Genomic DNA, 21,354 nt, shown 5'->3' with positions numbered 1-21,354 from the left:
CCCCAGATTTTCAGATGAAAATTCCCATGAGCCAGTTGAGGAGTGAAAAAAGAACACCATAGTTTATTCTCATCCATCCACCTAGCAGTCAGTCAGCCAGTACAGGGTTATGGCCTGACTGTCCTAATTACACACATGCCATCTGATTCCATTGTGTCCTTCACAGCATCCTCCTGGACGAGGAAGGCCACATCAAAATAACCGGTGAGTCTAAGAAGATCTGCCCCCATCTGCCATGGGGGTGGGGGTCCCCTCTCACCGTGTGCCTCCTCCCTTTCAGATTTTGGCCTGAGCAAAGAGGCAATCGACCACGACAAGCGGGCCTACTCCTTCTGTGGAACCATCGAGTACATGGCCCCTGAAGTGGTGAACAGGAGGGGCCACACGCAAAGCGCAGACTGGTGGTCCTTCGGGGTTCTCATGGTACAGGCCGGCTGCTCACCCTGCTCACATAGCTTAACGGCTGCTCACCCCGCTAGAGATAGATAGCTTAACGGCTGCTCACCCCGCTAGAGATAGATAGCTTAGCGGCTGCTCACGCTGCTCAGATAGATAGCTTAGCGGCTGCTCACCCCGCTAGAGATAGATAGCTTAGCGGCTGCTCACCCTGCTAAAGATAGATAGCTTAGCGGCTGCTCACCCCACTAGAGATAGATAGCTTAACGGCTGCTCACCCCGCTAAAGATAGATAGCTTAGCGGCTGCTCACCCCGCTAGAGATAGATAGCTTAGCGGCTGCTCACCCTGCTAAAGATAGATAGCTTAGCGACTGCTCACTCCGCTCTGATAGATAGTTTAGCGGCTGCTCACCCTGCTCAGATAGATAGCTTAGCGACTGCTCACCTCGCTAAAGATAGATAGCTGAGCGGCTGCTCACTCCGCTCTGATAGATAGTTTAGCGGCTGCTCACCCTGCTCAGATAGATAGGGTTAGCGGCTGCTCATTCCGCTCAGATAGATAGGGGTAGTGGCTGCTCATTCCACTCAGATAGATAGCTTAGCGGCTGCTCACCCTGCTCAGATAGATAGCTTAGCGGCTGCTTACGCTGCTCAGATAGATAACTTAGCGGCTGCTCACCCCGCTAGAGATAGATAGCTTAGCGGCTGCTCACCCTGCTAAGATAATTAGCTGAGTGGTTATGGCTAATATCCATCCGGATGAGGTTTTAAGGGTCTCAATGGTTTGTATTGGTCACCATGGATACGGGTGTTTTCTGGGCAATTAAGCCAGGCTCGGGAGACATGAGCTTGCAGATTCAGAAAGTCACCTAATGTCACTGGGATGGGAAGCAGAGCTTCCATCGAGAGTCAGCGAGGCGTGCTGTCCTGTCACACCCCAGCACTGCCGGGGGGGGCGCGGGGGGGCTTTTCAGTCCAGCCAAGATGAGCATGATGCGCTGAGAGCAGAGGGTGGAAGCAGTACGTGGACACTATGGGAGTCCCGGGCTCTGTTTTGAGTCTGATATGCCTGGTACTGTTCACACATCAATTAAATGCCTTACGTAAGGGGCCCTGTGGGAAATGATTTATGCTGGTTGGTTGGTTTTCCTGCTGACTTTCTTTGGGTGTCCTGCGTGATAAAGCCGGGGGGTGGGGGTGGCATCCCTATTCCACGTCTGACAAATGGCATCTCTCTGTTTCAGTTCGAAATGCTGACGGGGTCGCTGCCTTTCCAAGGGAAAGACCGCAAGGAGACGATGGCGCTCATCCTGAAGTGAGTGGGTGGGAAAGCAAAGAAGCGGCAGGGGGCATACCGTAATAACTGTAATACACTCACCCTCGCCAGGGTTGTGCATTAATACATATTATTTGTCATTTTTGTTTCAGAGCTAAACTTGGAATGCCTCAATTTTTAAGCCCAGAAGTACAAAGTTTGCTACGGGCCCTTTTCAAAAGAAATCCCAGCAACAGGCTCGGTGAGTAGCCCACGTGACATCACTCAGGCCGGATAATTTCACACATGCTATTCCTGCTCTGTGAAAATGGGTGTTAACATCTGTTGTAAATGTTACTGTATTTCTAAATTAAATGAAGTGATTAAGGTAGTACAGGGATGAAAGTGGATATGTTGGAAATGACAGGGAGACAGTGGTTAAGCAGTGTTTTCAGTAGATGCAGTGTGTGTGTGTGTGTGTGTGTGTCTGTATGTGTCTGTCTGCATGTGTCTGTGTGTGTGCCTGCGTGTGTATGTGTCTGTGTGTGTCTGTGTGTGTCTGTATGTGTGTGTGTGTGTGTGTCTGTTTGCATGTGTGTTTGTGTGTCTGTGTGTCTGCATGTATGTGTGTGTGTCCGTGTCTGTCTGTGTCTGTGTGTGTTTGCATATGTGTCTGTGTGTGTGTCTGCGTGTGTGTGTGTGTCTGTGTGTCCGCGTGTGTGTTTGCATACTGTATGTGTCTGTGTGTGTGTCTGCGTGTGTGTGTGTGTCTGCATGTGTCTGCATTCGTGTGTTTGTGTCTGTGTGCCTGTTTCTGTGTGTGGGCGGGGTTATAATAACCCTCGGCAGGTCAGCTCCGCCCACCATGTGCGTGTGATTTCCCGAAAGGAGCGGGATCTGACGGTGTGGAGGAGATTAAGAGGCACCCATTCTTCACCTCAATTGACTGGAATGTGAGTATGGAGTGGAGCCCCCCTTCGATGCGGCACAGAGGGCGTGGCCTAACTGCCAGCCACCCGACAGGCAGGGATTTCACATGCATTTTAGATATACAAGTATAGAAATGTAAGAAAAAATGTTTTAATATTAAGCATTTAATTTAGATTCTGTTAGATACACAGATGTCCAGTAAGTGTTCTTTATGCACATTGGGCAGGAATGTGAGGTTGTATTTATCGGGGCAGAAACTGTACAGGAAGGAAGTGAAGCCTCCTTTCAAGCCAGCGGTGGGACGGCCAGAGGACACCTTCCACTTCGACCCCGAGTTCACTTCCCGCACGCCTACGGGTAAGACCCGCCCCGCCACTGTGGCACCTCCCACTCACGCTGGTTCAGAGACTGAGGTGCGTTCTCATCCCTAGTTCACAAAGAACAGCGGTTCGCTTGCTTACATTTCTAAACTGGGACATGGCCTTTAGGGACAGATTCAAAAGGAATGGCTGTGCTCAGGAATTAAATGGTAGTGTGTACAAGATTTCATTTATAAAAACTAAGTAGTAAAGATCTGAGAAACACTAAGGGGTTTTCAAAGTGCAATCATATTATATAAGCTGCAGTTTTATGTCATTTAATGCCATATTTGTCCTTAGACATAATTTCATTCAGGATTAACAGTTAATCTCAAAACTGCACCACAGGTTCTGGATCCATGTATTAATATGTCCGTTTGCCTTTTTTCATTTCAGTCTTTTTTTTGTTCTCGACTCTTTTTTTCCATGTATTTAAATCTGCTGCTTCTGGGAGTTGTAAAATGATTTAATTGTGGAGTCATGAATATATTTATACAGAAAGCTGGTACGGGGAGTGTTTTATGAAAAGGTGGGTGTCCTTTGTGCGGGCATCACACACATGGTTAGTGTAGCATTTGTGCGCGATTACAGCACCTGGTTATTAATGGCTTGTCTATTTAAAACAACATGAAGTTGGCAGCTCATTGGCAGTAATGTGATGCTGTCAATGCAGCTGATGCTGCCGTCTGTCCCTCAGGTCCTTCACCCCCCCGTCTGCAGCTGGGCGCCGCTAACGTCAAACCACATGCACAAATCACCCTGCTCCGTGTACAGAAATGGCTTATTCATACCAATCCTCCATTTGGTGCATTTTAATGCGAGTCAGGTTCCCGGCGGTCTGGGTGCGAGAGGAAGCAGCGAGGTTGGGAGCCTCACAGGCATGTAAGGGAGTGATGTCCAGGGAGCTGGGATTCTGCTCTCCTGTCAATCCCTGCTTGTCATTTTTTATTAATGGTGATTTTAACCATAAAGCTAATGTCAAGTAGTAGCTATTTCTGTAGGACCCACTCTCCTCTGTGTGCTCAGCGTTTAATTCCGCATGTTTACTAAGCACCAATGTATGGCTGGGACATGTGCCTGAGTGTGATCAAACAGACAGCAGTGACCTGAGTGACGTTCCCAGAACATTTGCCCAGCATGAGAGGCATGCCTGAGCAAACGGGTCAGGATTAATGCTGCACAGACAACTCTCTGATAAGAGCCTCACAGTCATGGAGTGGAAGAGTGCTGCTGTTCCTCACAGCAGCCACCAGATGGCAGCATGCTAAGTTTCCGCTCTCATGTCGCAGACTCACCGGGCGTGCCCCCCAGCGCCAACGCGCACCAGCTCTTCCGTGGATTCAGCTTTGTTGCTTCCAACGTGAGCCAGGAGCCCTCGCAGACTGAGCAGGGTGTCAACACTGTCAACCCAATAGTGCAGGTAGGCACCACCTCCTAAGCTGATTGGCCCCAGCATGCCTGACCCAGAGCACGGCTTCATGCAAATCGGGGTGACGCCAACCGTAAATGGTAATGGGCATCGATTAAGCAGCAGTGCTGTCACCCAACGCCATCCCCCTGAGGCCGAAGCGGGAGCCAGGCTGTCACTATGCAACTTACTTGTCCTTTTCCTCTATATTGTACAATATCGTACAGTTATATGCAACAGCATTTTACATAATGTGCAGAATATCAGAGGATACAGCAAAACCGAATGTTTATAGTCAGGCTGCTCTGAGGCGAATCGTCATCCTCGGATCTGAGGATTTCTAAGTCTCTGTTGTCCAAACAAGAAAATCACCACATTAAACTGAAACTGAATTAGCTATTCAAACAGCTGTTGTTTCTAATGGCCCTTGCTTTCTCTTTGTCGAATAGTTTATTTTAACTTCTTTCCATTTTTTTTCTTTGCAGCAATTACATGGAAACAACATCCATTTCACAGACGGTTATGAGATAAAGGAGGACGTTGGTGTTGGGGCGTACTCCGTCTGCAAACGCTGCATCCATAAAATCACCAGTGTCGAGTATGCCGTGAAAGTATGTCTTTTCTGAGAAGTGACTATCAGCTTGTAATTATAAAGTAGAAGTTTCTGTTCCACTGTTAAGCTCACAAAGCCACTGAAAAAAATGCAAAAACTACATTTTTAATTGGCCTGAAATCATTCCTATGGCTAATTGTCTGGAGAAGTTCGTGCTAATTCATGAGAACCCAGGGTCTGCTGGGAAACCCCGGACCATTGATGGGCTTGACCTTCTTGCAGATTATTGACCGTGCCAAGAAAGATCCATCAGAGGAGATCGAGATCCTGCTGAGATACGGGCAGCATCCTAACATCATCACGCTGAAAGATGTGCGTAAGATGCTGGACGGATAGCCAACTGCGAGGCGAGCAGGGTTTGGGGGTCTTTGAATGAAAGCACATTCATAACTGTGCACCTCTGCACCTCTTTGGTGGCTCAGGTGTATGACGACGGCAAGTATGTGTACCTGGTGATGGAGCTGATGAGGGGTGGCGAGCTACTGGACCGGATCCTCCGCCAGAAGTGCTTCTCAGAGCGAGAAGCCAGTGCCGTCCTCTGCACCATCACGAAGACGGTGGAGTACCTCCACTCGCAGGGGGTACGCGCGTGCACAAGGAGCTGGGAAGCACAGGGGCACCTTCTGGAAGCCAGGCCTCATCTTTTATACGTTGTTTGTGACCCTGAAGGTCGTCCATCGAGATTTAAAGCCCAGCAACATCCTCTACGTGGATGAGATTGGAGACCCTGAGTCCATCCGAATCAGCGACTTCGGCTTCGCTAAGCAGCTGCGGGCCGAGAACGGGCTTCTGATGACACCTTGCTACACCGCCAACTTCGTAGCCCCAGAGGTGCGAAGGCATCTCAGAATTTCTGCTGTGGACAAGTCAGCAAATAGCTATAAATGCTAGAAATGCCATGTATACTTTTTAACGCTCCTTCCACGGCTCATTCTGTAGCTTAATGTCATGGTTTGGGTTTGCCCGCCTGCTCTGTGCTCTGTCTGAATTATGTGGTTTTGTAGATGAGTTAAGCAAACACAAGGCACCTTTTGAAGTCAGAGGATACATACAAACGAAGATGCTTGTAACGACAGCCTCGCAAATAATCATTCTGAAAGTGGAAAGAAGCCAAACGGAAGCGTAACCTATTCACAAAAGCCGTTCGTTTACGTTTTCACTGGCTTTGGCTGTATTGTTCCCTCGTTCCTTCACACTTTGACAGTTTGGGGTACTTTAGTGAACTCTTAAGATACATCAAGGTTTCTAGATGAAAGATTATATAAGAATGAGAGCAGGGTAGCCGTCTCTCCATCCGGGGGGGGGGGCGTTATGCTGGTTTATGTAACTTTCCCCCCCATTATGGCTGTTTCCCCTTCTTCTTGATATGGGACTGTGTCAGTACACGCCCAAAAACCTGTACCCTGTAGGATTATCATCTTTCTGCTTATCGGTTCACGGTTCTTGTTGGTTGGGTCAAATCCCACACAGCTCCATCCCTGCACGGCCAGAGCCATGCCGCCTTTCCCACAGTACATCTCCTCTGCCGCAGGTTCTGAAGAGGCAGGGATATGATGCGGCCTGTGACATATGGAGCCTGGGCATACTGCTGTACACCATGCTGGCCGGGTGAGTCATCACATAGGCCTTCGCTGGAAACACCTGTAACTGTATTTTGCTCTTCCTTTTCTTCCTCCAAACCTGAACTAAAGACATTTCTCTTCCATGTACATTTCTCTACTGTCTCTTCCTGAGCACTGCTTTTTTTTTCTCCCTCCTGTAAGGCGACCTTGAGATTGTGAAAGGTGCTACATAAATGTAAACTATTATTATTATTATTATTACCATCTGACTACAGCTTACTGCACCACAAAACAGGCTCACACACTACAGCCCTCTGCTAAGTGATTATGTTGTTCTCTGTGATGTTTACGGGTCTATTATTCTATGACCTGTCTGCAGATAAGTCATATTTGGTAGTGGTTACAGGAGCTACGTCAGTCTGTACCACATTTGTTTTCTGCGAGATGATACTCAGAAGTAGAGTCTAGACAGCTGGTGGACAAACACTGTCCATCATCTAAGTGCTGTGCTGTGATGCTGGTGTTACTCTCCGGACATGGCTAACCCTGAACGCCCAGACAGACCAGACTGAGTCTGTGGTGAGTCTTAATTGTGATTTATTTCTGCCACGATGCACTGCAGCAGCCTTCTTTGCGAATCGCTTGCTTACGTTCATAGCCTTTGTCCTAGACGATGACCTGTTTACTCATACAGAGTTCACTGTTTAGTTAGCTTCATTCTCATTTGCCCTGGAACACCATTCCTAAACTAGAGGTGGTCTTGGCTTGGGACAGGTATCAGAAAACGGGCTAAAAAAAGGGCATAATATTGAGGCCCGTGGAGGAGAAATTACAGGGTAAGCCAGACCCAGGTTGGGGTCAATACAGTCTAACTGCAACCCATGCAGCAGTCATGCAGGGGGGCTGCTTGTGGTTTCAATCCCTCTGTAATCAAGGTTTGAAGCAAAACAAATCTTTTGTGGCTAAAAGAGGCTAGCAGGAACCGTTGGTGGAACCTTTTCGAAAAAAACATGTATACTTTGATTTTGAATCAGCACACTGACCTGGGAGTGATGTTTGCGTATGACATTATTACAGGAGCCCAATGAAACAACAGTGTAGATTACAATGTCAATCATATGTCATTAATATGGCCATGATGGCAGGGGTGCAATGGCTCAGAATTATAGGTCATGTAACAAGAAACTGGACACACTACCCAATCCTCACTCACCAAAGTCTTCCGGCGACTGCTGAGGTCACCTGGAACCTGGTAATGAACTGATTTGGTTTGGGTTAGATTAACAGGGGTTGCAACTACAAAGAAGTTAATATCAGTGAGCTATATGTGCGCTTTCTGGAGGTCAGGGAATGTCAAGTTAAATCAGCGACATCGCTTTAAATCAGCGACATCTCATGCATGCAGAGGTTCGGACACGATCTGACAGTTCTAACTAACCCCTTCTGACAGCTTCACCCCATTCGCCAACGGGCCAGACGACACCCCTGAGGAGATCCTGGCACGCATTGGCAGCGGGAAGTACGCCCTTTCGGGTGGCAACTGGGACACGGTGTCAGACGCAGCTAAGGTAACTCTTTGTGAGCCCACTCACAGTGAAATGTCATTGGGCAGAAACAGCGTACTGTCCTAATCACACTGCAAATTGGCACCAGATGTTTATACGCATAAATTGACTGTGTATTTTATCTTCATTCTCTGAATGATAATTTTTTACTGCTAGAGCCCTAAGTAGTTTAAAATATGTATATGAGACCTTACGTACAAGACATTGGTGAACCACAATATGAACTACAGTTCTGAAATCAATACATCAATTTGAGAAATTGTATATAAATGTAAGTAACAGATGAGGAGATTTAACTTGAAGATGAATCAAGACCAGCATTGGTTCAAAAATGCATGTTATCTACTGCAGGAGGTATTAACCTGGGTGTTGGGAGCTCTTTGGGGGTCATGATGTCATTCCAGGGTGGTCACGAGAATCTTAAGAAAGAGTCACGAAACACTGAGGAAGTCATTAGCAAGCTAGCACTTTGGCACTATAGTACCACCTACTGGACAGACTATGCGTTCACATAAAAGTTGGCACGCTTTTTCTTTGCCATAATAAGGTAGGAGTCTAGGGCTGTAAACAATATGCTGACTTATCGTCCTATAAAATTTAAATGAAAAGAAAATGAGAAACTTCAGTATACTGTTGACAAGAAACATAGCTTGATGCACATATCAGCCTAAAATAATTTAATGCCCCGAAAAGCGCTGGACTCTCAAAACGGCTAAGAACCCCTGGTCCACTGTTATGATCTGTTATCTACACTAAATAGAAATAGAAAAGAGCATAGATGTCATGCACTTGTTCCTCTTCTTTGAGAAGGGCAGCTAAATAAAAACTATGATAGAGTGGTTCATTTGTGCAGCTGTCGAATGCCCCAGAGCCCATCCCAGGCAGCAGGGGGCGCTGTGGACACATCACAGAACACGCAGACACAACCGCACACTCTGCCCACAAAACGGCAAATCTTTGGGTGGTGGGAGGAAACTGGGACACATGCTGGAACCCCCCGCACCCATGTCGAGAACATGAACATGCAAAGTGCACACAGCAGCCGCCTCTCTCCCCAGGACATCGTGTCCCGGATGCTCCACGTGGACCCCCACCAGCGGCTGACGGCCCCCCAGGTGCTGAGACACCCCTGGGTGGTGAACCGAGAGCAGCTGTCCCAGAGTCAGCTCACCAGACAGGACGCGCAGCTTGTTAAGGTGAGGTGGCTGCCACAGGCCGTCAGCACAATCTGTGTCCCACAGCTTAGTGGTTAGGAATGTGGGCTTGCTGTAACTCAGAGTGCTTAGCCTGTAGTGTTTAAGGAAAACATCCATCTGTATAATAGTGGAAATTATTCTGGATAAAAAGTATTGGGCAAGTAACTTATTATAATCTAAAAATAAATGCAACAATCAGCAGACAGATCAGCTTTGGCTAAAATGCTAATCCTTCAGGGACATATAAATGCTTAATGCTCTAGTTAATGCAGATAAATCACCTGATGTGCTGTGTCACTGCGCTGATCGAGTTTTCGCTGCACAAGCACTTCCTCTTGTCCATTACTTACTGTCGCCACCTAGTGACAGTTACTGCAAATATACCTGTAAGAGGTGAGTGTCCCCACTGGTCATTCTGTGTAAATGCTTTTGCTGCTAATGCCTGCTGTTTCCCAGGGAGCGATGGCTGCCACCTACCTGGCCTTGAACCGTACGCCACAGGCCCCCAAGCTGGAACCCGTGCTGTCCTCCAGTCTGGCCCAGAGGAGAGGCATGAAGAGGCTCACGTCAACACGCTTGTAGCCCTGCCCTCAACTCGCCATCACTCTGGACGTCAGGGCTCGTGAGTCTGGGGCCCATTCAGTGTCTTCTGCTGCGTTCAAGATAGACAAGAAACTCACAAAAAACACATAATAAAGTGAAGGATCCTTTGTGGGTCGGGGTGCAGAGCACAGCATCCTACCCAAGCTTCTGAGGGACATTTCTCACCAAAAACTGTAAGAACAGCCCCCATTCCCAGTCACACTGAAGAATTTGTAGCATTTACTAAAAGTAATATATCTGTGTGGCCCCCTAGTGGAGTAATGAGGGTTTGACCAGCAACACTGGAATGCGTAGTTATTGTCGTTAAACCGGGTGCAGAGGAGACTGTCTGAGGAACACGCGTGTGCTGTGTGTGTTGCAGGTAAAGCCACAGCACGTCTCATTTATATGGTTCTAAGGAGCCTTAGGATTCTACAGTCCCTTCTGATATAACCTGCGGTATATGCTGCTTATGACAACAAATCAAAGTCCTTTTTCATTAAAGCTAATCAAAGTAATATTATATAGCAGTGCTTCTCATCCTGGCCCTGTGGGACTCCCTGTTGTTCTACATTGTTCCTACATCCCATCTTTCACAAAAACATGAACCGTCTGGGGTCCCTGAGCATCAGCTTGAGAAGCAGTGACGTATAGAGTATAGTGTACAGTTACTGCATTAACTACTGAAATAAACGCAGACATTTTGCAAAACGTGTTAAGCACAGGAAGTCAGTGTCAGGGAGCGATCTGGAAAAGTCTGCATTAGGAATGGAAGAGTTTCCAAATTCTTCTCTTGCAGTTACTTTAAGGCAGAAATATCTAGGGTGGTAAGTGGCACGGTCTAGTTTGTCTGATTAGGAAGGCAGGCCCTTGCATGTTTGTAAGCAGATAGTCTTTATGGATGTACAGTGTATATACGCGTTCTTTGGTTTTGATGAAGTGCACTTTAAGGGTGATGTCGCCTGTTTTTCAGTTTCACTGCACATGCCCTGACAGCATATCCTGTCACCTTGGCCACAGGGGCGGAGATGTCAATGCATCAAGTTTGTTCTCTCCCCTGTCAGTAAAGATATTGACATTTAAAAAAACTGTTTTTCTTTTTACAAAGGAGAATGTGTCCTTTTGAAAAAGGAATTCACCATGGGTCCATTTAATTGTAAATCTAATTGCCCCATAATTTACACACAGAGACCTGAAACTGTTTTCAGTATGACACGAATGATTCAGTAAGCCTGTGGAATGTCAAGGGGTGCTGTGTGTGTGATTTTTTTTTTAAAGAAAGTGACCTTCCACCTCCATTGACTGATCTAAACCAACCCTTCAAACCCAACAGGTTGGGGGGGGGGGGGGAACAGAAAACAAATAAAGGAATTAAATGAGAAAATGCTAAAAGATGTGGCAATATAGATAAATACACCATTTTGTGCATGTAAGTATATGAACTAATGCACATAGATTTGTAATGTTTCAGAGAAATATTTCAGAAAAAAATTGTGATTATTACAGAGGATATTGAGTTTCAGTTCAAAAAGCATTTACTTCCAAAGCTGTCTATCCAGGAGTAGTTTCAGGAAACACTTTTGTATTGATCTTATTTATTAAAATAAATTGTATTTTTTAAATGAGGCAACAGGACCGTGGTGAAAACCAACTGAAAACCAGCAACCCAAATGCCTGTGACAAGCTGCGCATCTGCTGTGATCTTTCACTGTTTCTCTTCTCTGACGGGAATTTCTTTCGTACATCTCAGTCCTTAGAGACGGCTCATGTTTGACGACTGTGCAGTCCTACTCTTATTATTGTGTTTGTCCAAGGATTTGTGCATGAGATTAGGTTATCTGGGACACTAAGCAGCGCCAGACTTTTTCACCTCTGCAGTACTGTCCCGTCAATTTGCCAGTTTAAGGATCGCCACGTTGGTCCCAGATACTGTGATGCATTCTAAATGATAAAACATTACTGGTTAATTGTTGACAGAAGTCAATGGAGTCACATGGGTTGAGGTGTGCTAAAGCCTTAAAAGTTTCCACTTGAAGTCTGTCAAGCTTTATATAATGCACTTGCAATAAGGATGTCCAAAATGATGTCTATTCCTCCCAATAAGGAGCTTGAAAACAATGTCTGTTCCTCCTAAAAAGGATGAAGCAATGTCTGCTGCACACAGCTCATATGAGTCAATCTTTTGCTGTATTATTTAGTTACGTTTGTCATCCTGTAGTTTTAATGGATCTGCATCTATGTAGTGGTGTAAGAAACATGGTTCCTTTTCACCGAGTCTCACAAACTCCACAATTTTATATAAAAAATTAATAAGTCTGACATTAATAGGAGCTCAGATACAACACAGCACTGTGAAAATCAGAGCAGAGATTTTTCTATTTTTCGAATGCAGAAGACCTAGTCTGTCCTCGAGCTGTCACAACAGACCACCTCCAGCAGGGGGCTCCTCGGAGCAGCACTGGCATTTTCGTGGGTGCCACCGTAGGTGTCATGTACCTCTCCGCACGCTGGCCGCGACCTGCATCTGGGAGTCTGCAAACCACTGCAGAGCAACATATCCTGACAAGACAGCGCCCTTCCACTGAACACTCGCAGTTCCCATGTCGATGCGAAGCTATGGCAACGCTCCCCCATCATCCCGGCGTTACGCACTGCCATTCGTAAAAAGAAACTTTACGTGGTTGTCGGCCTGTAAATGTTGAATCTGCTTTGTACTGGTTTGGCATGCCAAATGCGTTTATAAATAAATAAGTGAATAAAACTGCAGAACTTGTGTCCACACACGTGTTACGCTACGCCACGAGACACTTTGTACTTATCACATTTCAGTAGCGGTGTGGATCGCCTGCAATAAGGACTGTGGCGCCATTTGTTAGCGATTGTTTGGAAACAATAACATATGGTGGATTGCGTGGACCTGACAGCTCTAACAGGCGTAATGGAGAGTGTAATTATATGGTTATCTGATTAGGGGAGCCCCTGCTTTAATTAAAATGTTTGCAACCTTCTGAGTGCACAACATAAAATACATAGAAAATAAACATCAACGTGACCACCTAGTGTGAAAAGCAACAGATTAATATAATTTGTATATGTAGTTACCATATGGAGGTTATATATATATATATTCATTTAAATTTTGAAAATAACAGACATATTTGCTAGTAAATTCACAGATCAGAAACGACCAATTGTTCGATCGTTATCTGAAGCAGGCATCAGAACCTAATGACAATCCATGCATGGTTATTATAATTAATTATTCAATTGGCAAACAAGGCATGCCAGCGGCTGCAGGTTTTTGAAATAATTAAAAAGGCCATATTAACTGGAATACGGGGATTGTGGTTGGGGTTTTAGACATGAGGTATAGGAGATTTCCCCGTTGGATTTGTAAAAGTAAACTAGATATTTTAGGGGGGAAAAAGCTACTTCCCAAAATTCCAGAAAAGACAATTTGAGGCTGAGACCTTCTGAGAGAAACAACAAATGTTAGATGTCAGTTTTAGTATGAAAGCAATGAATGGAAATATAATGTAACGCATAATTTTCAGCAAATGTTATTAGGGAAAAATTACTTTATTATTCAGAGACTGGATAAGGAGTTCGCTACAGGATCAGCGAATTTAACCGGAATTAATGTTTTGATATATCAAAACATTGCCTGTGATTTTCATGTTAATAATATGCCAAGGCAAACAGAGATTGTATGTACTGTTGAAGGAGACCGCCTTCAATCCATTAAGAAAAGTAGATAGAAGGTCATTTGTGACGGTGGTTCACCACGAGGGATAAAGATTGGTAGATTAATTTTTAAACACTTTGCTGGTATATGACGTTTTAAACTGTTACCCGTATACAAGTCAGAGAATATATCATATATCCATGTAGCAATATAATGCATCTGAGCCCATCGTATAATTATTATTAGAGATGGCAATTTCGAATCATCAAAACAATTTCGAAACAATGTTTCGAAACGGTTCGAAAAGTTTCGAAACTAGTTCTGCACAGCCTCTTGCCAAAAATCGGAACTGCAGCTATATAGCAAATACGGCAGAATAAAAACATATTGCTGCAAGTTTCGAATGCCACGAAGCTCGAACTGTCAAAAATGTGCATAATACAATGTAATTTCTTTTTGATTATTTTTATATTCTGTCATAGGTATCCTATATCTGCAATTAGCGTGTGATAACTTTTTGCCAACCGTAATTCAACTATAGTACGAATCATAAAAACGCTAGATTATTAATGTCTCTTGTGTATGGTCACGAAACCTCTCTTGCACTAATACCAGAAACAGAGAAGAGGATGTTAGCAATATTATGAACAATTAAGTCTGCACGTCCACTTCCGTGGCTTTGATAATGGAGCATAAAATTTAGCCACCGGCTCATTCCACCATGCTGTGCTAAAAATGCTACGGGGGATTATCGCTGCCCGAAGCCGTCAGACAACTGGTGACCGACATCACACTTTCTCCAGACGTTACACTCCCCATCCATAGCCATAATACAGTACGTCAGGAAGCATCCTCTCTTGTTATAATACAATCCGGTGCTTTGTGTTCTAACAGCACATAATTAACTTTAAATATTCACGTTTAGTCTCACATTCTGCCCCTCAAGATTTTACATCCATTTGTGTACTATATATGTACTTTTAAATCTGCTGCAGTATGTTTACTTTGCTCGCACCATGTGTATACAGTCTTTGTACCTTGTCTGGCATTATCTGCATGTTTGTATGCACCAGAATTTCCCCCAGTCAATACAGTCAATCAAAACCTAAATTGGGTCTTATATCATTTACAGATTATTTGTTCCCATGGTTGTGTATTGTTAAAACATAATTTCTGTATTTACATACCATCCGAGTATTGAGTGTGCATAGTACAGTAATTATCTACTGAGGTTAGAATACATCTAGGTATTTGTGTATGTTGAGCAGGTTATAGGAATGGTTTAGTTTTAATTAATTTGTATAGAATAGAACAGAGCCAAAGCTCAGTTTCAGACAGTCTTTGTCTATGTTAGCAGTGTTAATATATGTATATATAATCTATGTGTTTATGCGTACTCTAGCTTTTTGATTTATGTTTCTAACTGAATCTAAGCAAAACCTTGATATTGCACCTACAACTATATGTCCCTCACTATACTTATGCCTAAATCACACTAACTGCTAACCTGTTTCACTAATACAATTGGATTTCAAATAATAATAATCGCCAAAGTACTCGCTCAAACCAAGGCCACAAACACGCAACACGCACCAATTTTTTTCCAGGGCTTTTTATAGGTTTTTTCTCTCGCCGTGAAAAATGACACGGCGGTCATGTGACTGATGTTTCGAAACATTTCGTAAGCGCCGTATCGAGACCGGAAGTTTCGGACGTCTTCGGAACGGATCGATCCTGGGTGCCGAAATTGCCATCTCTAATTATTATATAATAAGATAGCTGTTGAAAGATGTGTGATTCCCACATTAATCGCTAATATAAGGGGAAGTTACAGGCCCCGAAATAAATGTGCCATATTTCTGTCTAATACTGGTCAAAGGCATTTCAAAAGCAATTAAAAATGGCTCCAGCTTGACTGGCTATTAAGAAAAAACATCAGACCGAGCATAATTGACAGGTTCCACATGTTACAAAGCAGTCTGCATTTAGTCGGATTGCTGGTGTGTCATGACCCAGTTATAAGCTATTTCAAAATACACCGCATTATACATCGCATTACATTAAAACAAAAGTGAATTGTGTAATGTACTATAATCATTCAGTCATCTTAAATAATCGACTGTATCCACGTATTAACGTAAAAGAAAACGTTTTCATTAAATTTTACAAATATCTCCAGCTGTCAGCCGCCGACGTAACGTGGCCTGTGACTTTGTGACAGTGTCGTAAAACCCTGACGTAGGATGCTGTCGTCAGTCGCCTTACCTAAACGACCTAGCTTGGCTTGGCTAGGCTAGCGGACACAAGTGGCGTTTTCCCTATTTGGTACGCGATTGCTGCTGTTTAACCTTCACGGTAGACTCGATGGCGGGCACTTTGGTTCGTAAAGCTGTAGACCAGCTAAAAAGCAAGGAGTTCAGGGAGTACTTGATGAGGTACGTGCATCTTGGGCGCTTATGGTTGGTAAATCCTTAGCTTTGTTGTGCATAATGATGTTAATAATAAAGTGTCATCCGCGACTCGCGTGAAACTCAAGATGACAGTGCCGACCTTCGGCGGTTTGTCGGTCCCAAGCTCCGCTGCATGATCCTCTTTGCCGGCATCCTCATTGAATAATATCAATAGTAATAACAATAATAAAGAATATGATGCTACTTTGTATTTAAAGTGTTTAATGAATTACCAGGGATGTTTGGTTCCTCTCTACACATTATAACGAGGTGCGAAATGGCTATTAAATATCCAGTATATAAAATGAAATGCGTGCGCGTTTTATGTAATGTATGTGAATTTTGCAGCGTTTATTTTGTGAACCGAATCAGAGCCGTAATGCTGACGGACCAGAGGCCCGGCGCTTCCGGCTGTTAAGTGACAAAATTAACACCGTATTCGTAATTTATACATTTAAAAATCCAACACGCAAACTCCCCTCCGTGGTTACCTTTAATGCATAAGGAGCTTAAACTGTTCGCTATAAGTAACCATAAATTCACTGCTTACATTTTGCTCCCATCATTGCAAAAGAGTTGCTTGTGATTACAAAATTATAGCACTGCTGGTGATTGCAAAAATATGCTTATAACCTTTGTTTTTTTGCCTGTTGGATGCTGCTCTTTCTGTGATCTAAATGTACCTGTTGGGAAAAACTTCCAACAAAAGCACGGTAAGAGTCACATATTGTTTTTTATTGTAAATATTATTTTATCACTACTGTGTACACATTTTCCCACTGGAGCTGTAATCTCAGATTAATACGCTGCCCCGATCCTTTCTGTAAGAATCCTCTGGGATTATTTTAAATGGTTCCTTGACTGCATGTTAGATCAACTCTGAGTTTGTGTTTCATTTCAGCACTTCTGGGGTCCGGTGGCAAACTGGGGTCTTCCTATAGCAGCGATTAGTGATATGAAGAAGAGCCCTGAGATCATCAGTGGCCGGATGACCTTCGGTAAGAGGCAGAGGGTCCCCTCCTGTGTGTGAGTGTGTCCCTGGGGTCGCACGGGACCCTTGAGAACGTTTTAAGGCTGTTGCTGTGAGCTGTAGCAGTGACGCCTCCCTGCTTCTCTCCAGCTTCTGACACCCCTTCAGCCTGACCCCAGCCTGATTTCTGTCTCCCCAGCCCTTACCTGCTACTCCCTCCTCTTCATGCGATTTGCTTACAAGGTTCAGCCAAGGAACTGGCTCCTGTTCGCCTGTCACCTAACCAACGAGGCGGCGCAGCTGATCCAGGGCAGCCGGCTCATCAAATACAAGTAGGTTGACCCTGGGGCCTGTAATCGGCTCACTGTTCATGTGGGGGCCCCCTCAGGATAGCCCCGCTGCACTCCCACTGCACTGGATACTGGCTGGGCCAGTTTGTCACAGTGAAAGAGCTCACCTAAACTGGCGTTGCGTTTTATGTTTCGTGAGCTCTGCAGCTTCACCTGCAGCTTTCTGTTGGGTTTTTAACCTCTGCACTCACCCAGAAAGATGTTCAGGACTGTATGTCAAGCCCACAATGCTTTGACTTCCTCCTGCTGAGCTGGGTAGACCAGTGACCCATTTTGTTTGGCTATTATACAGTGAAGAGTTGAGTCCACAGTTCATGCCCAGTAGAAGTTATTCAGCAGTTCTGAATGATTTTCGGAAGCCTGTTTGGTCTTTAGGGGGAGCCAGTATGCAGTCAACCAGCTCGTCCTGGCACTGATAGGGTTATCCAGATGGGGCAGCTTCCTCAGATGATGCATTATGGGAGTTTCAGGTCGGTCTGTTGTAGTTAGCACAGGATAAATGTCACAATTCCATGGCTAAGAAAAAAAAATGTGGGCCTATTAATGTTTCTGATAACTGAAGCTGATTTGATTATCATGCTTTCTGTGCTTTTTATGGGATTGGTATCGGCACTGTATGTAACTGATCCACATGCAATACTTACTTATTTAGTTTTCGGCAGTCTATAAAAAGATAGCTCCTATTTCTTGTTAAATCGATTTGTACAATCAGTTGCATGACAGCTCTTTCCCATTTCAATGTGTTTTTAGTGGCATTCAAGCTGAACGCTAATACTGCCACTCAATTTCTTTGCCACTCAGTGGGTGTGAAATGCTAAATTCACATACAGTAAAATCCACTTATAACAGACTTCAAGGGACCTGGCAAAACAGTCCGTTATTATCCGGAGTTGCTGTATGCCTAGAACACAACTACAGGACTTCAGGTAATCCAGCTTTACCTGACCAGATGCGTGACTATTAATAATCCCGACTCCATATCTGTGCTGGATATCACCGGCACGCCACGCACCTTGTAGGCAGAGCCTGCATGTCTGTTATAGCCAAACAAAACTACAGCTAAAAGCGGCCCTGGGGACCAAATTGTTTGTTCGTTATAAGCTCCACCACTGTCTTCCAATTTCATGAGGCACTGTCCACTACATTGATGGCCATCTCTGGCATTAGAAAGGCGCTTCTCCTCTCTATCTGGCTGGTTTTTGTTTGCTCCCAGTGTGTCCTGCTTCACATTTTTCTTGTGTACTGTTGTCTTACAAATTGTGAGCCTGGAAGCAACTTGCCTCTCAGTGTAGCCTTCTGCCAGCACAACCAGGATTAAACCATGATTTAACTCCATAAAACTCTGGAGTGGTCTCTTAATTTCTTCCAGAGCTGTATACCTGTTGATTGATATTGCAGGCATCATTAGTCCACTGTACCTGCCGGTTGAAGAAGGTCCACATATTCAGGGGTGCACATAATTGGTACGCAAGTATGCATTAACCTTTAAGAACAATACGTGCGACAATCAATTGTTTGTAAAAGCGCAATTCGTACTTATTTTATTTGCGTTTGTGCTGCTATGACAAGAAAATACCTTGCATTTTAATCCCTGTAGTTAGCATATAAAGATTAAAATATATTTTGTTTTCATAGCAGCGCAAATGCACATAAAATAATTACGCATTTGTGCTTTTACAAACAATCTGTTGTCGCATGTTTTGTTCTTAAAGGTGAATGTGTACTTCTGTACCAGTTACGTGCACCCATGCACATATTCTCTGCCAACTTCCTTGTCAGTCTCCGTTACTGGAAAGTCTTGCTTTGTTTATAGATACCTGCAGGATTGGTTTTATAGCTGTCTGCTAGGTAAAATAGTCAATGTTTCTGATACGGATTTGGCAGCAAATGTTCTAATCTTTGCTCTGTAGGAGTGACATTGCTGCTGGCTCTGTTGGTGTGATACTAGGATCCGTTTTATTTGACTAGCATTGGAAAAACCAGCTTTTTTCCCAGTGTTGTCCTACCTTGGTGTCTCAGGTGTCTTTTATAGGTTTATGTTCTTTATGAATGGTTTTGCTCTTCCTTTTCAGAATGGAGAAGAAGAGTGCCTAGTGTATTTAGGCATGCTTTCTTCAGATGGATGAATGGCTGCAGAATGAAGATGAGGCATTTATGTGTGTTTGATAGCACCTTTGAACATGGCCTCGTGGATGAAATCTGTACAAACTTGGAAAGTGTTTCTGTTACAAAGGTACCAAATGGGTGAGGACTCTGAGTGTGTCTAATTATGGGCATCCATTAAAGGTTGTTACTGAATCTGTGATCTGTGTTTATATTTGGGTATGTTTGAGTATTCATCTGTGGATTATAAAATGTATTATTCCAGGGTTTCCGCGGGTCTTAAAGTCTTAAAAAGTCTTAAATCACTTTTCCGTGAATTAAGGCCTTGAAAAGGTCTTAAATCAGACCAGCAAGTCTTAAATTCATATGATCATGGCATTAATTTTTGTGAGGGATTGTTTCCTCGTGTGTTTTGATTTTAAAGAGAAGCGAAAGCGTAATTTCTGTGCTACATGGCTTAGATCGCTCAATATTCATTGAACGGTAGATGGCGTTATGTGCTGCTTCATCTGTCAGTAACCCGAAGAAGAACTTGACAAGCATGCGCAGATGAACCCTTTCTTCTAAAGCGCGCTATTTAGACATGTAGTGCGATTGGAAGGCCGAAGAATACGTATATTCTTATGATTCTTATGATTATAATATAATATCATAATTCTTATGATTATAATATATTCGTATGAATTTCCCTACGATATTTTTTTTTTTCCTTAAATTTTCTTTATTTGGTCTTAAAAAGGTCTTAAAAAAGTCTTAAATTTACTCTTAGAAAACCTGCAGAAACCCTGTATTCTTATTTTGAAATGAACGCTCATGCAGTACACAGACAGGGTCACGAGGCTAAGTTACTGTTCAACAAAAAATGGGCAGAACTACTGATCTGCTGTTATTGTTGGTGCAAGATGTGGAGGTTCCAACATGTCAGAAACAGCCACGCTTCTGGGATTTTCACATACTACAGTGCCTAGAGCTTACAGAGGATGGTGTGATGGACAAAAAACATCTGGTCAGGGGCATTTCGTTGTCTGAAAGCACCAGAGAGGGTGGAGGGCCGGAGAGCAAATGGCCAGACTCGTTACAGCCAGCTTAAAGGTCGCAAGTATAAACACAGCATATGGCCCAAACTGCATAAGACCACTTCCTAGTTCCATGAATCTGTGCTTTGAAGAATCCAGGCTGTTCTATATGCAAAAGGAACTGCTACCCAGTACAAGGCAGGTAAACCTAAGGAAGTGACCACTGTGCATTTTACATGCGTGTGGAGAGTGAGCACTTTACCTAGATTCTCTTCAATACAGTGCCCAAGTGCTCATTCAATTCAGTGCCCAAGAGGATGTTTCAATATTTGATATATATATATACACTCACCTAAAGGATTATTAGGAACACCATACTAATACGGTGTTTGACCCCCTTTCGCCTTCAGAACTGCCTTAATTCTACGTGGCATTGATTCAACAAGGTGCTGAAAGCATTCTTTAGAAATATTGGCCCATATTGATAGGATAGCATCTTGCAGTTGATGGAGATTTGTGGGATGCACATCCAGGGCACGAAGCACCACATCCCAAAGATGCTCTATTGGGTTGAGATCTGGTGACTGTGGAGGCCATTTTAGTACAGTGAACTCATTGTCATGTTCAAGAAACCAATTTGAAATGATTTGAGCTTTGTGACATGGTGCATTATCCTGCTGGAAGTAGCCATCAGAGGATGGGTACATGGTGGTCATAAAGGGATGGACATGGTCAGAAAAAATGCTCAGGTAGTCCGTGGCATTTAAACGATGCCCAATTGGCACTAAGGGGGTTCATTTCAATCCCAGTAACTGAGCAGATTGTGAAATACTCAGACCGGCCCGTCTGGCACCAACAACCATGCCACGCTCAAAATTGCTTAAATCACCTTTCTTTCCCATTCTGACATTCA

General features: G+C 44.0%; 2 protein-coding genes across 2 annotated transcripts in view; both read left to right on the top strand.

The window, feature by feature from the left end:
• The window catches only part of rps6ka2 (ribosomal protein S6 kinase, polypeptide 2), a 33,634-nt gene extending 21,006 nt beyond the window's left edge, over positions 1-12,628 (top strand). Inside the window, exons 7-21 of the mRNA XM_023829130.2 lie at positions 167-204; positions 281-423; positions 1,642-1,712; positions 1,826-1,914; positions 2,541-2,605; positions 2,837-2,939; positions 4,231-4,361; positions 4,835-4,960; positions 5,185-5,274; positions 5,385-5,543; positions 5,632-5,793; positions 6,494-6,570; positions 7,975-8,092; positions 9,148-9,285; positions 9,742-12,628. Of these exons, the coding sequence (XP_023684898.1) occupies positions 167-204; positions 281-423; positions 1,642-1,712; positions 1,826-1,914; positions 2,541-2,605; positions 2,837-2,939; positions 4,231-4,361; positions 4,835-4,960; positions 5,185-5,274; positions 5,385-5,543; positions 5,632-5,793; positions 6,494-6,570; positions 7,975-8,092; positions 9,148-9,285; positions 9,742-9,867 (1,636 nt within the window). The 3' untranslated portion in view covers positions 9,868-12,628. The remainder of the gene's footprint in view (positions 1-166; positions 205-280; positions 424-1,641; positions 1,713-1,825; positions 1,915-2,540; positions 2,606-2,836; positions 2,940-4,230; positions 4,362-4,834; positions 4,961-5,184; positions 5,275-5,384; positions 5,544-5,631; positions 5,794-6,493; positions 6,571-7,974; positions 8,093-9,147; positions 9,286-9,741) is intronic.
• Positions 12,629-16,058: 3,430 nt separating this feature from the next.
• Positions 16,059-19,620, top strand: mpc1 (mitochondrial pyruvate carrier 1). Its single transcript, XM_023829050.2, has 4 exons — positions 16,059-16,715; positions 16,904-17,000; positions 17,172-17,304; positions 19,395-19,620. The coding sequence occupies exons 1-4, from the start codon at positions 16,680-16,682 to the stop codon at positions 19,414-19,416; spliced, it is 288 nt and encodes a 95-aa protein (XP_023684818.2). The 5' UTR covers positions 16,059-16,679; the 3' UTR covers positions 19,417-19,620.
• Positions 19,621-21,354: the final 1,734 nt, after the last annotated feature.

The sequence above is a fragment of the Paramormyrops kingsleyae genome, chromosome 3, assembly GCF_048594095.1.
Source record: "Paramormyrops kingsleyae isolate MSU_618 chromosome 3, PKINGS_0.4, whole genome shotgun sequence".
NCBI lineage: Eukaryota > Metazoa > Chordata > Actinopteri > Osteoglossiformes > Mormyridae > Paramormyrops > Paramormyrops kingsleyae.
This window is presented reverse-complemented; position numbering and strand designations above follow the sequence as displayed.